The following is a 14,527-nucleotide window of genomic DNA, read 5'->3' on the forward strand; positions in this document are numbered from 1 at the left end:
CCTCTTGCGTGTTAATAATGTTTTACACATTGACGTACGTTTGATTGTAAAGTTGGAGAAGCCTAAACACTATAGTCAAAAGTGTACGTGTAAAACGCGAATGTTCTTCATTTTTTGTTTTTGTTTGTTTGTTTGTTTGTTTCTTTTCATTTTATCTTCCAACAGTGGCACATTTTGTATACTCCATTTTTTGCGTACGTTCTCAGGATCGTTACACATGTAGACACTAGCTACGATGATAATATGTGTGCCCTAAGTACACGAATTAAAGTAGTTCAATGGAAAAAATCAGTAAAAACGATATCGGTGAGGAATCTCGATTCATTAGGAAACGCACATAAAAACATGAATCCGTGGACGGTCACCCTGTACATATTTGATACATAGTTATATAATTAAAACGCTCGTCGAAATACTGTAAAATCTCACAAAATACTCTTCTTGTAAAAAGGTGCGGCTTGAGACTCCTACGGGTCGGGCCAATGCGATTAAAATGTCGAGATTCAGAAGTCGAGAAACGAAATTTAAATTCACCAATAGGAGAAAAATTACCTAAGTCTTAGGAAACGTTCTTAATACTAAAATCTTGAACGAGATATTAATAAACGCGACGAGTGTGCCGGACGAAAAGGAGCCGTTACACGATCGTCGTGACGTTACTTTGTAACATCGGCCCACATTTTTTTGTTTTTTTTAAAACATTCGCTCTTTCTTCCATTCTCTCCCTCTCTCTCGCTCACATCTCTCACGCTCTCCCTCTCTTTCACTTATCAACGAATTGATGCGTAATAAGAATAAAATTAACGAGGTAATAGTTAAAATTGCACGTGTTCTTTTCTAGCAACGAATATTATATACTTTTCTTCCCAACCCTTCTCTCCTCAATCGCGACACGTTCAGCACACTCTCGACGAAACCTAAAAACAGGAGTCGAGTGATCGAAAATGCCCGAGATATCTTTTTTGTTTTTTTTTTGTTTCTTTTTCCTTTTGCTTCTTGCTTTTTGTTACTTTTCCTCTTTTTCATCTTCTTCCCTCCTCTTCTACTACTTCTTCTTCTTCTTCCTCCTCCTCTTCTTAATCTTTTTCTTCCTCTACTTCTGCCGAAACGATCGTTTAAGAATTAGAATGCGCGCAAGGGCATAATTTTTTTTTTTTGTACACCAATGACATAGTAAGCGATTCTGTGCAAAAAGAGAACTAATTCTCTCCGTTGCGAGACAGAAGATTTTAGGTAACCTCCAACCGCTGCGTATCAACATTTCTCCATGAGCTCGCTCTTTCGTCGAAAGAAGAACGATCGACTCGCAGTCATCATCAATCAGGTGTATATGCGTACACGCGGATTCCTTCAACGCGTTACTTGTTTCTGAATAATTTAAACTGGCTTCAGATACGCGAAGAAGAGCTTTCACGCACCAATATATGTATAGTATATATATATGTGTGTGTATATATATATATATATATTGTCGTACATCGCGATACTATTCAGATCGCCCACGGTACGACACGCTTGACTCGCGTTAGCTCAAGGTGGAGCACTACCGTAATTTTTATACGAATAGATGACAGGACATGTCGGCAGGAACGAAGTCACAAGAGCTCATACTGGCGCAAGTGCATCCGTTGAATGATGTCCCGACAATCGTTAAACACTCTCTTGATGTTCTCCGTATCGACGGCGCATGTAAAGTGCGGATAACAATAGTGCTTGCCGTCTCCACTCGCTGTGCTTATACGCTGGAAAAAACAATCGAATCGAGTAATTTGCTAATATTCCCAAACGATGACAAATCGTATTTCATCCATCGATAGAGAAGAAATTCTTCACTTACAAGAAATTCATCTCTAATGAAGTACTTGGCCCTTATAACGTCAGGAGGTTCCGTAGGGTCCGTCACTACACCGGCTTCAACCGGTGTCTGATAGCGCGCAAACTCTGGAAAATAGTCTTCTAATTTGTGCTTCCCTGCTTTTATCTTTTCCGCCAATAGATCCTGTTTGTTTAAAAATAAGATTACGGAAATTGTGCGGAGCCACCTAGAAGGAAAGAACGGTCTGTGTAATGCCAGATTTCTGTTTCGAAGACGTCCTTATATCGGCGTGTGTGCGCAAAGAACAAAAAGCAAAAAAATTCAAGAAGAAAGAAGAATTTGTCCAACCGGGAAAATCGAATTCGTACCGATTGTTCCAAATGCTCTTGAAGAGATCCAGACTCTCTCTGAGTCTCAACTTCGTCGGATCCTCCCTGAGTACCATGTTATAACTACTACATGCTGTTACAAATATGATTGCCGTTACATCGTTAAAGCACTGTATCCACTTTCTCCTCTCGTCACGTTGACCACCAACGTCGAACATACTGTAAACAAAAAAAAGAAGGAAAAAGAACAGAATAATCGTATGTTATTGGTATACACGTGGAAACTTTACGTTGATATTTCATGTAACACCAGCGCAACGGGGTTAAATCTCGACAAAACCAAACAAAAAAAATCTCTACGTAATCGAACGATTAATAATTCTCATCTTCGAGATGACGATACATAATAATACGACGACCGTAAGAGTTTTTTACTACGGTGCTGTGTGTGTGTGTGTGACGAAACATATAAAACTCAGTTGGTCCAGTGAACGTGTGTTAACGGCAAAACACAGAAATCGAAGCCCAGAAGAAGGGAGCAAAAGGGGGGGGCCACCGTTACACCACGTCGAGGTAAAATAAAAAAAAAGGGGAAATATTATAAAGTTGCGGAGGCGTTAACGCGGCTAACGGATTTCGCTGCGAGTATAGTAAGTCTATAGCTGTAAAATACACGGCGGGATGAGATGCGCGTCGCTGCTTCGCGTTATATTTACCGTCGGCCGATGTTACTGTAATACGTCGTCTATATATAGTTAGGCGACACTGGAGTAAAAGCGAGCGGCTAACGTATCGCGGACTTACTGAAAGTTTACTTTGTCGACTTGAAACCGCGTTTCGAAGATACCGGACGTGAGGACTCGACACCTGAGGATGTCCTGCAACAACTCAACGAAATTTCTCATAAATATCCACATTTCTTTCTTTTTTTTTTTCTTCGTAATTAATTCAGGTAAACGAGATATCATTGTCGACAAATTACCTGTTCTGTGGGGGTGTAATCCGGTTGTTTAACAATGGCTACCTTATCTAGAAAACTGGAACAGAAAACAGAATGAAACACTGATTACTACATACTGGCGTGTCGAGGAGAACATAAAGGAGAATGTAAATTTTTATGGAACAATCGATCGGATTTTATCCCCTCGATTCGACAATGCCTTAACGAGCTACGCCTTGATCAACGTCGAACTGCTTCTGATCGATGTTGGCCATCCGCGATAACAATCATCATGACCGCATTGTTATCGTGAGAGTCACTTCATTCGCTCGCGGGGACACGTCTTCGTTTAGCCGTGGATCGTCGAATTTTTGAAACACGCCGCAAACAGGAAACCTGACCCGATAATCCGCGCAGAGAAAGAAAAAAGAAAAAAATACGTGACCGCGATTCTCTCCCAACATCATCCTTAAAAAAGAAAAAGAAAAAAGAATTCCACCGTCAATTTTTGAACACGAACTTTTTTACTCTGCCAATTTGCGACATCCGGAGGTCGGTATTAACAGATCGCCAATCGAATAAGTTATCATTCCCCAAATCGTTTCATCAAACCGCTGCGAAAAAGGTAATGAAAAAAGGTTTCCCAAAGTCTCGGTCCAGATGGAAGCTGCAGTATCTCGAGACGATAGTACCAAAAGTGGTGTTGTGATAACACACACGACGAAAAGCGGAAGTAGCTACTGGGAAAAGGGTGGGACGTCGTCGACAGAATACCGAAGGTAGAAAAGAGAGAGAAAAAATTCTCTCCTTTTCTCCTACTTCTCTCTCTATTTCTCCCTTATTCCCTCCCTCTCTCTCTCTCTGGAAAGACCCTCCCCGGCCGGTGTCTAGGGTGGATAGAGCACACGAAGAGGGAAAATCGATCCTCGCCGGTGTCCTATCCTAACCCCAACTCTCGCCCTCTCGGCCTCGCCGGGTATGCCTCTCTGGCACCCAGTTTCCAATCCGGGTCATGGGTCACTGCCACCGCTGCTCGCCATCAATCGTACGTGCAGACTTAGCTGCACGTATGTACATATACCGGTGCGATGTGCAGTTGTATATGTGTCGAACATACAGGGGTGGGTCTCTCTCGATCTCTCTCTCTCTTCTCGCTCTCCTCTCTCTTTCTCTTTGCTTTGACACCACACCATGCAACCTTCCACAGCCGGTTGACGGTGATAATATATTTACTGACACCTCTCTCCTCTCCGCCCCTCTCTGTAGAACCTCGGTTTTTTTTTAGTGGAAATACTTTTGGAAATTTTTTAAGTTACCATCGTTGCAACGCACTGTAGCTTTGATCGGTCAATTAATTTCGAACGTGGATCTAACAATAAATCAGCCTCACTTTAGATGATCTACCATGCTTCGATGCATTTTTTTATTTTTATACAGAAAATGAATTTTGGCGTGAAGTGATCCAAGTAATGTTAACGCTCACATTTTTCTCAATTTGATATGCCAAATAAGTTCAACAGTGTTTTCTTTTTTTAATTATTTCTTAAGCGTATAGAGATAAGTTTCCCATTGGAAAGAATAGCGCAATATGGAGAGTGAAAGAAAATAATTTAAAAAAAGTTACACTTATTGGACGATTAGTCGTGCACGTGTGAGACACGGGTACGGACGTTAAGGGGTTATAATACGAGCGTTGAGCGGCTAGTGAGAGGGAGCAGGCGTAAGTAACCAGAAATTGGCTGCTCGAGTAAATTTGAGGAACCACAAATCGACGAAATTGGTTTTCACGGTGGCAAAGTGGTGGTCCTAGGGAGGACAGGATAGAAGCCGTAAGATACACGGTTATGTACGTGTGTGGCTTTGGTCTGTATAGGCTTGTGAGAAAGGTAGGTCATGAAATTGGCGCGCTCGCACAGAAATGAGGTTATCGACCTCCGAAGAATTGAAAGAGGAAGGAGGTCGTGACCCACTGGCTACAGGCAGAACGATTTTCTGGTTATCGCGCCGGTCTAACTCTACCGACCTTGGGCTCCGTTGTAACAATGTTATTTTCAACGATACAACCACGCGTGACACTCCTTCTTTTCTCATCCTCGAGTGGCGCAGTCGTCGCCTTCTCCAAAATTCATCGACCCGCTATATATACTCCATCTATCTTTCTCTGGCGTTAATTTCAATTGTTGTATGCGAACGGTGTTCGTTTTATAAAATGGCGAAAAGTGTCATCGTTGGACACATTCGAGAAGACAAATGTTCGCGGATTTTGAACGAGGTCAGAATGGCTGCAAAACAATGCTTAGCAATCGTTGCATAAGTAACGAAGTAGACCAAAACGAACACGTGTGGAGTATTCATTAAATACTTCTTCTTTTTTCTTTTCTTTTTTTTCGTCGATTTTGTCACCTTTCGATACCATCGAACGATAACTGATTCGTAATCGCAAATATTTGAGGAATATGGCGGTTCTAGTTGCTTTCGATTGCAAGCGAGAGTAAATTCTCGATGTTAAACAGTCGATTAGAGAGAAAGATTTGGTGAAAGAATGAAAACTAACCTCAAATTTCGACGAATCTTCCATGACTTTCTAAACGGATCCTATCGATCATCTTCGTCGATCTATATTTAGACACAGGCGTCGAAAGTTATCAACGAGGATAAAAAAATACTCGTTTTTATCTGGCGTGACGATGCCACGGAAGAAGATTGTTATCGACCTAAACATTCATGAACTATGTGTGCAGCATCAGTGATCCCATCACACAGACCGGTGTCTATATATAGCGACACGTGTTTCCTTTTTTAAGGTGTGCAGAGGTATTCCATCGTGTAATTGGCACGTTACTCGATTCTCCCCATGTACAGAGCCTGTTTTCTCTCTCCTTTTTTTATTTAAATTTCTTTTCCCTCACTTCTCTTTGTTTGTCGATTTCAACATGAGGACTAGTCTTGCCTTAACATCCTACTTCGTGTTTTTTTCTTCTCTAAACACCCGTCTTAGTTCTCTAGAATCTTTTTATTCTCAGGTTAACTCACCAAAGTGCATGTCTTATTATTCAGTAAGTTAGGTTAGGTTAGGTTACGTTCAGCCTCTATCGTTGCTAGTCATAATCCCTTTGTAGGATTACCGACGAAAGAGGATCGAGGTAAGAACGAAGAAAACAAAACAGAAAGAAAAAAAAAATGATCAAAAGCAAAACAAGAAAGAGAAAATTCTAAAAATTCACACAAACGAGGTGCAGAAACGTATAACCGGATCTTCCGTATTTTTCACCGAAACGAACACTATTCGCTGTGATCTTGTGGCGCGATCTCGCCGTGAAACGCGAAACACTTTTGGCACACGCGGCCTGAATCTCGATCATACACGTTCAACTATCCGTCATATGGTCATCGGATTAATAAACGTTTTAATTTCCATTGATGACCATTGACAATGTAACGACGTATTGATAATTACGTGAGGATCAGGCATAAGCTTTTGTCGTCGAATACAAAGCTAGAGTTCCGTCTAATTAAAATGTTCGACGAATTGATAGACAGGCAAACCAAGTCACATGTTCTGGTTTGTTGGCCTAGCGGATAAGTTTCGCGTTTACACTCGAGATTCACGCCCCTTTGCCTCGCGATCCGGTGCAACAACCTGTGCCTCGCCTATATAATTTTCAAAGGGACACGTTTCAAGCGACTTGCTGGACCGTCCCGGCCTGGTCCCGCAGTGGACCAGTTTTTCGCTCATTTATATAAATTTATCGGGTCCAGGGATGGTTCTCTCGGAGTTACATGCTGGAAAGGGGACCGGATGAAAATAATGCTGCATCGTGTAGACCAGCTAGTCGAGCCATTTTCGAGCTTTTTACATTTTCAGCTTCGTCCAATCACTTTTCGTTAACCTTATTATATAACACCGCGCCAATTTGAAAATTACATATCCATTTATTTTACGTTTCATTTAATTTCTTTATTACAGAATAATCTTTTTCTAACAATTATTAATTCTTGATAAAAACTTCTGTTTCATTTTAATGAAAACGACAAAAAAGGTCAAATTACAGAGGGTTAACCTATAAATCAGTTTGTGCTCGCAAATTTTTCGCCAAACATAACGTGTTCCCTTTTTTCACGCGAAAAAGTACTCGACCCATGGTTTAACCATACGGTGAGAAAAATAATTTCGCGTGAATGTCAGTGTGAACAGCGTGAAAAAAGTTTCAAGAGACTGGGCCAATTCGTCGAGAACCCCTGGATAAACGAGTGGCCCCTATTAAAGCGATTACCTCGTTAAGGCATTGTCTCCATTGGCATTAAATCGGTGTCACAGGCCCATGAATATACACGGATATACCATATGTATCGCGGTCATGAGAACGCTTCCCAAATTTATCCAACCGCGTTTTCCACGCGACTTACAAATCGGATAACAAATACATAGTGTACATAAATAGAAAAAAAAATATATGTACACGGATAGGGAACGAATCCGCAGGCAAATCCAGCGCGCTTCGCGGTCCCATTATCGTCGCATAAACGTTATCGTACGTATTTCTTATCGTAATATCGCGATATCAGCCCCGAGGCGGATTAGAATAGCCGTGGTTATAGCGGCTCAAAAGCATACGGGTGTCTAACGGTGAAGAAGGTAGGCTATAAACTTTGCCTTCTTATTTTTATCAACGTTAACAACCTAGTCTATCGCTTTGTCTATTGTATTAACACATTGTATAAGAACAAGAAGACTCTCGTTTTATTACATTATCAATTTTTACTCTTGACTTTAATTAAGAACCTCTACCACCTTCCTCGACGCATTCTAATATTATAGTAATTCTAAAGAAAAATGAGTAGAATAACTTACTATTTGGCGCAGTCAATTAGTTGGTACTCGTTACTCCTCTCGAAGCTCTGCTGTACGCCTCGATCCTTCCAAAGGGTCTCGACGATCACGTAGAACTCCTGAAGAAGAAGAAAGCAACGTAGATGGTTTAGCCAAGGTGAAAACACACAGGCGGTGGAAAAAGAAAAATAAGCGTTTAAAAATAAACGATCGCATATTTGGTGGTTGGGTGATTTGCAAATAAGTTCACAGATTTGATAGCAGTTCCCATCGCGTGCCTCGTTAATTATCTAAAAAAACGTGCGGCTCTGACGAAACGGAAAATTTGGCCCCGAACACCGCCACTATCGTGACAACAGAATGTCCCACGTCACCGTTTGGACCCATCCTCATGTGAGAGGCTTTCGAGTCACGTCCCGTTATCGACGGAAACATTTTCATTTTTCATTCTCTTATTTATTTTATACGGCCCATACACACACGCACTCTCTCTCTCTCTCTCTCTCTCTCTCTCTCTCTCTCTCTCCGCGCTCTTGTAAAAATAGATAAGTATTATATAGGCCAGGTGTATCGAGCCAAGATAAATATTCGAATAAAACGTATGCCGATAGAAGTGAAATAGAAAATCGAGGGAAACTAGATAACTTCGAAAATGGAGTGCAATTTAATTTCTCCAGATAGCCGATGGACATTGGAGAGCTTTAACTCGAAAATTGACCAGGTGTACGCTTGTTGCACGGCGTCAAAGCGAAACCTCCACGTTGAAAGCCCTTCCTTCCTTCCTTCCTTCCAACTTCCACCAACTGGCTAGATTTTTGTTTCGCCAGGGACACCGGTATCGTGAGTACCTTACCAAACATCTCTCAAAGGAAACTACTACACACACGGGCAAACTTTCGCAACTTTCAAGTCGACTGGACAAACTACACACAAAATCTCTCGGTTTTTCGAACACACACACTAGCAACGATTCGCAAGCAGAAAATAAACCGTGTGTGTAAATTAATCTGAACGCGTAATAACCGCGCGTCTCGTGAACAGTACAGAGCCCGGTGAAATTCGGTGTAGAATTCGAACCTCGAAATAAACTTCCGTATATCCTGCGCGAGCCACATTCAGATATGCAAAAAGCGAAAATGACAGTGACAAATTGGACGCGGCTCGTCGAAACGAGGTAAAAGGTAGCCTCTCAGGCTTGCTCACTTCCTCCTTGGTAATAAAAACGCCCAGTTATTTCCAAGGATAAATGGACAAATGTTCTCTCCTTCGAACGTAACGAATCCAAATATTCCGTTCTATAATTTCTACCGGTACAAATTTAAACACCTCCGTTCGACACACTCACCGGACAACTATATCTTTGCCATACTCGTAGATGTTTCTCATCCGGTCCAAGATATTTTCGAGTATCTAAAACAAGCTCGTTCGAGGAGGAAACGAAAAAATGGAGAAACGACGACGACGAAGAAGGAGATCGCGACGAAACGGTTGAAAATGATCATCGCCGGGACAAAACTCTGTCCAGTTTAATTCGATTAATTCGGGTGCATCGTTCTCTAACGGCCGACGCCTGTCGAATCGCGTGCAAACGGATAAGAGAGACGAGCGGACGGACGATTCGCGTGTTACACGCCTAAAGGAGTACATATGTACGTAGAAAGGCGTGCACGTAGCAGCAACAACTGCCAGTGAATGACGCAAAACACACGGATTATTTTGTCGCGACGACTTTATTTCGAGACGCGCCGCGAGATCGTTTCGCCGGTTCGAAACGTTTCGCGGCTCTCCCTCTCTCTCCCTCAGTTTCTCGTGAAATCTTCTTGGCAAGCGAAAAATCATTATTCTCTCGAAGACGACAGAAGGATTCTGTAACAGAGCCCTAGTCAGCTGGTTGAAGAAAATGTCAATGCCTCTCTTCGACGTCTAAAATATCGCCCTTCTTACTCTCGACGAATTTAATGGAATTAATTACCCAGAGAGGGATTAAATCTCGGGAATGAATTTGTGCGTCAGATCTGAGAGAACGCTTGTGAACTTAACTCTCTGATTCACAAACATATCAGAAAATAATCAGAGTTCAGAGACGTGTCCGATTAGTAGGAAATCGATCGCCGGCTCTCGTTCAACGTTTCCTTGTTTGCTTTGCGAAGGAATTATCGGTTCTCGTTCGACGGGTAGAGACGCCGTTGATAATTCCTCCGTGTCATCGATCCAAACCGGTGTTACGTAACCCGTAATTCGACAGAATCGTGAAAGCTCGTGGATAGAATCGTATAGAACGACAACAGATCGCCGGTGTATGTATCTCGAAGGGATAAATCGCGGTAATCGGGTTCAGCGCACGTTCGAAAGAGGCGCGGCAACAAAATTCACTGTCCTGAATACAAAATGACTAAACGGGTTAAATAACGTGTACCGTGGTAGCTCGGTCTACTCCCTCGATCGTTCGCTCGCTCGCTCGTGTCGTAATATTTTAATGACACACCACCCTCCCCTATTTTACCTAACTGGTTTCCCCATACAATTCATCATACGCGCCTGCCTTATGAAATTACGCTCTGTTGAAAATTCTCTTACGTCTCGAGCAGCCCAGATACTTTCGGCTTCTCCAACGTAATGCTCTCTCGCCTTGATTATCACGCTAATAAAATTCAATCTTCGTGCTTGCTCGCGAGATGTAGCACGAGGCATACTTACATACGTATATCGCAGGCGAAGGAACGATTAATTCGTTTAATATCACAGAAGAAGAATGTAACAGACGTGGCGGAAGAGAGAGAGAGAGAAAATAGGAAGATTTTGAACGCAGTTTAAAAATTTGACAAAAAATCTCATCTATCGACGAAACATCGACGAAGGAAAGTTTGGAAAATTTTGTCAGGATTAAACGACACGGGAGATTTTCTAGAGATCGTCGTCGATTTGAAGGGTATATCGCGAGAACACTTTCACCGTGACAAAAGACCGAATAATTGGAGGCGCGGAGAGTTCGATCGACAAGAAGATAACGGGCCGAGCGCATTTCCACCGCACACCGAGGAGTTTCTCCCTGTGCAACGATACAATCGAATAGAACGTGTGTTGCGTATGTACGTATGTATATACGAGGCGAGGAATGGCGCAGCACATCATAGCCAGAACCGCCTATATAGCGCACCAACATGTGCGATGGCTGTGTAAACATTGTAAACACCGATCGTGGCACACAGTGGCTCTCACGTACCACAGTACCTCACCTCCTGCCCTGGGCATCTTGTATCGTAAACTCTAATAAAAAGAGAAAAAAGAAAGAAACCTCCCGACGTTACACACACGAATCTCGTTCGAATCTTCCGTTCTTTTTTTTTTTTTTGTTTATACACGTCTCCGTTAAAAGAAACGTACTACAATCGAACGCAATTGCATAATTAGTCGGATACACGTTGGTAGAATTGCATCGAACCGGCTTACAACACGAATACGATAAATCATTGAAAGTTGCGCACCGACAAAGTCTTACCCATTGGGCCGCCAAACCGGTCTCTTTCATTCAGCCAAGCGTGCGTGTAGCGGCGAACCGTCGCGGCCAGACACGAGCACATTTTTCACGGTATTACATTAAGAAGACACAGCACGCGGAACAAATAGGCTGGCTGTGACTCACCGGGGGATAATCGAAGTCCGGGGAGGACGAGACGTCCAGGATATAATCGACTTTGCTCTGATTCGCTGGGTCCTCCAAAGCAACGGGTGGCGTTAGCGTGCTCATCGCGCTGGTTATCGTCTGAAAAATAGAAAAAAAGGGCACAACGATAGATAAAAAGGACCTGTTCTCCACGTGCGTACACACCGTGTAGATCGAGCAATTTTCTACGATTACCCTAACGATCACTTTTTTTTCTCAACCAAGAAAATCAAACATGCGTACCTATGTATCGTACATATATGATCTTCTTTGCGAACGTAATTATGGAAATTTTTACGTGTGTCTACTTTTGTGCGATGTCGAACGGCATTCGTAATCCTTAAATTTCTACCGAGTTTCACTGGATACAGGGAAACGACGATTTTTCATTCAGCGTGAAAGTGTCTTTAACTCTGTTTTTTCCTCGTTTTTGTGCTCTCCGTGAACGTAATTATGGAAATTTCTGTCTGTATCTACTTTTCCACGATACAACGAAGGTAATGTGTCATTCATAATGCTTGAACGCCGCGGGGCAACTATGTCTATTATGTGTTTCACTCGTTACACGGAAGCGATGACTTTTCTTTCACCGTGGAAAGTCTCTTTAACTCTTTTTCCATTCGGTGCGCGTTCGTTTTTTTCTTCCGTTTTTTTTGTCCGCCAGTTCGTACGGACACGCAATTATGGAAATTCTGCCTGCGTATCTCTTTGTCTCTACTTTTCCAACGATAGCGAAGGTAAATGTGTCATTCATAATCCTTAAATGCCGCGGGGCAGCCATGTCTATTATGTTTCACCCGACATACGGAAGCGATCACAAGGTTGCACGTCGATATGCGTATCCAAACACGGCCTCGAACGACAAATTGATGACAGTGCTGCTGCTGGCTGCTCTCCTCTGACACGATGGCGTTAAACCGTCGTGAATTTACGGGCGTATCACGTAACGTTAATGACGGGACGCCCGTCGAAAGAACGTGTGCGTGTGCGTGAAACGCAATTTCAACGATAGAGAAAGAGAAAAAAGAACCACGGAGAATTTTTTTATTTTATTTCATTTTATTTCACTTTTTCTCCATGTCGATTCTTTATCTGTCTCTACGGAGAACCGAAAATGTCACGCGGTCTCGAAGTGTTCACGGCATTGGCTAATGTTGGGGATAAGCGTATATCGATTCGCCGATAAATCAACAGCTTCCAAGAATATCTCGAGTTATTCGATTTTATGTTTCGCGAATATTACTCCGAAAGGATATTTCTAGAGCAGAAAATCTTGACGTTTTCAACCCTTTAACCACGAATCACGTGTACGTTCGTTAAATTTCAATAAATTCGTATACATCTGTAACAATTGAAAGAGACTGTTAACGTATAAAATATAAAATTCTACAGATAACATCGTTATCTAACTCGTTAATTTTCCTCGTTCTTCCTCTTTGAGACACGCCGCAGTTAAAGAGTTCCAAATGAATTGTCTTCACCGCGGAGAACACGTAATACAGAGAGAACACATTGCTGCTCTATCTTTGCCTCTGTCTCGAAGAATGGCCCGCTGATCATAAGATCCACGTGCCGGAATGAAAATACGCATGAGGAGAGAAGTAGGGAAAATCGAAGGAGAAGAATCAGGCGGTAGGAAAAAGAAGAATATCCTAGAAGACAATTCTTACCAGTATCGCGTCTCTGATGTTCTTCTTGATATCCTCGATCTTTTGCCGTTTCTCCCTGCACAGAAAAATGAGAAAAACAAACGGTGTACATCTTATCGAGAGAATCGGCGTTGAAAAGAAGAAAGAAATATCAAAAAACCAAAAAAAAAAAAAAAAATTCAATATCGTTTAAACCAAGGAGACGAATATCAAAGGCGATTTTCCCGAGTCAGCGGTGTTCCCAGAGTCATTCAGATAATTTTAGATCGTACGGCATCACGCTAGTTTTCGTTATAACGATCTCGTTCGGTCTGGAGACACTGGAAATTTCGCGAATCTCTAACACACACACAACAACGATCGATCAGCCTCTGGTTTTGTCAACTAACGGAAAAAACGATTTTTCGCGTGTGTCTGTACGTGTCGTAAATACGCGGTATCTAATTTCACGGCGATACCTGTGCTCAAGCTTCTGTCGTCAATCCAAACGAATTTTCATCTATCGTAAACGGTGCGTGTACGCATCGTGTTCGTGTGTACACAACATACGTAACATTACAAGAATGACGACAGTCGCGATCTAATACAGGTTCTCATTTTTATCACGTTGTTATTCCGGTCAGGTTTCTTTCCAGTCATAAACGACACCGTATTTACTTGTTTGCGCCTAATACAAGCTTACTACGCTACTTGAAAATTCGGCTACTTTATATCCACCACCTCCTCCTCCCTCGACACCCCTTTTCAAGCGGTTCCCTTCGATTTTCGTCTCGGTTCGTGTGACGGCGGATTAAAAGGCTCGCGCTCTGTTACACGCGATATTCGAATACAAGAACGCTAAAAATAATCGGACAGACCGCCTACACCGACGATTTTATCGCTTAGTAGGATTACACGTTGAAAGCTCCGTCTTCCATGCCTGTTCGCGAAATCCTACCCGCTGCAAAATGTAAATATATAACTTATACTTTTCTCCTTTTACTTGCTGCCGTTGTATTAGCTCGCGATCTTATCGTACACGCGTTCCACTTACAAATTAGGCGAACGATTCGAGAAAATTAGACGAGGGAAGAAAGTTCCGAAAGGTAGAACGAAACTGGTGGAAAAGCGAAAAGAAGGAAAAACGGGGAATAAAAATAGCGCGATTCTACGAGGTATGTTTCCATAAGTAAACAAGATCTGCATCGAACGGCGTACCTAATGCTTCTTAGAATCGTCGTGACCTGGCAAAATGGAATCAGGTGATTTTCCAAATGGCGTAGAAATAATTCTGCGACGCGATGTAAATTGGGGAAAAT

At 42.3% G+C, this 14,527-nt stretch overlaps 1 protein-coding gene across 3 annotated transcripts in view; it reads right to left on the reverse strand.

Annotated features, from left to right (window-relative positions):
* Positions 1 to 1,525: 1,525 nt before the first annotated feature.
* LOC108579170 (guanine nucleotide-binding protein G(s) subunit alpha) overlaps positions 1,526 to 14,527 on the reverse strand; it is a 16,117-nt gene continuing 3,115 nt past the window's right edge. For all 3 annotated transcript variants that reach the window (XM_017942631.1, XM_017942630.1, XM_017942629.1), the window contains 8 exons: positions 13,251 to 13,305; positions 11,560 to 11,679; positions 7,938 to 8,035; positions 3,128 to 3,182; positions 2,950 to 3,023; positions 2,185 to 2,364; positions 1,838 to 2,042; positions 1,526 to 1,742 (listed from right to left, as the gene is read on the reverse strand). In XM_017942631.1, coding sequence (XP_017798120.1) covers positions 1,596 to 1,742; positions 1,838 to 2,042; positions 2,185 to 2,364; positions 2,950 to 3,023; positions 3,128 to 3,182; positions 7,938 to 8,035; positions 11,560 to 11,679; positions 13,251 to 13,305 — 934 coding nt within the window. In that variant the 3' untranslated portion in view covers positions 1,526 to 1,595. The remainder of the gene's footprint in view (positions 1,743 to 1,837; positions 2,043 to 2,184; positions 2,365 to 2,949; positions 3,024 to 3,127; positions 3,183 to 7,937; positions 8,036 to 11,559; positions 11,680 to 13,250; positions 13,306 to 14,527) is intronic.

The sequence above is a fragment of the Habropoda laboriosa genome, unplaced genomic scaffold, assembly GCF_001263275.1.
Source record: "Habropoda laboriosa isolate 0110345459 unplaced genomic scaffold, ASM126327v1 scaffold64, whole genome shotgun sequence".
Taxonomy (NCBI): domain Eukaryota; kingdom Metazoa; phylum Arthropoda; class Insecta; order Hymenoptera; family Apidae; genus Habropoda; species Habropoda laboriosa.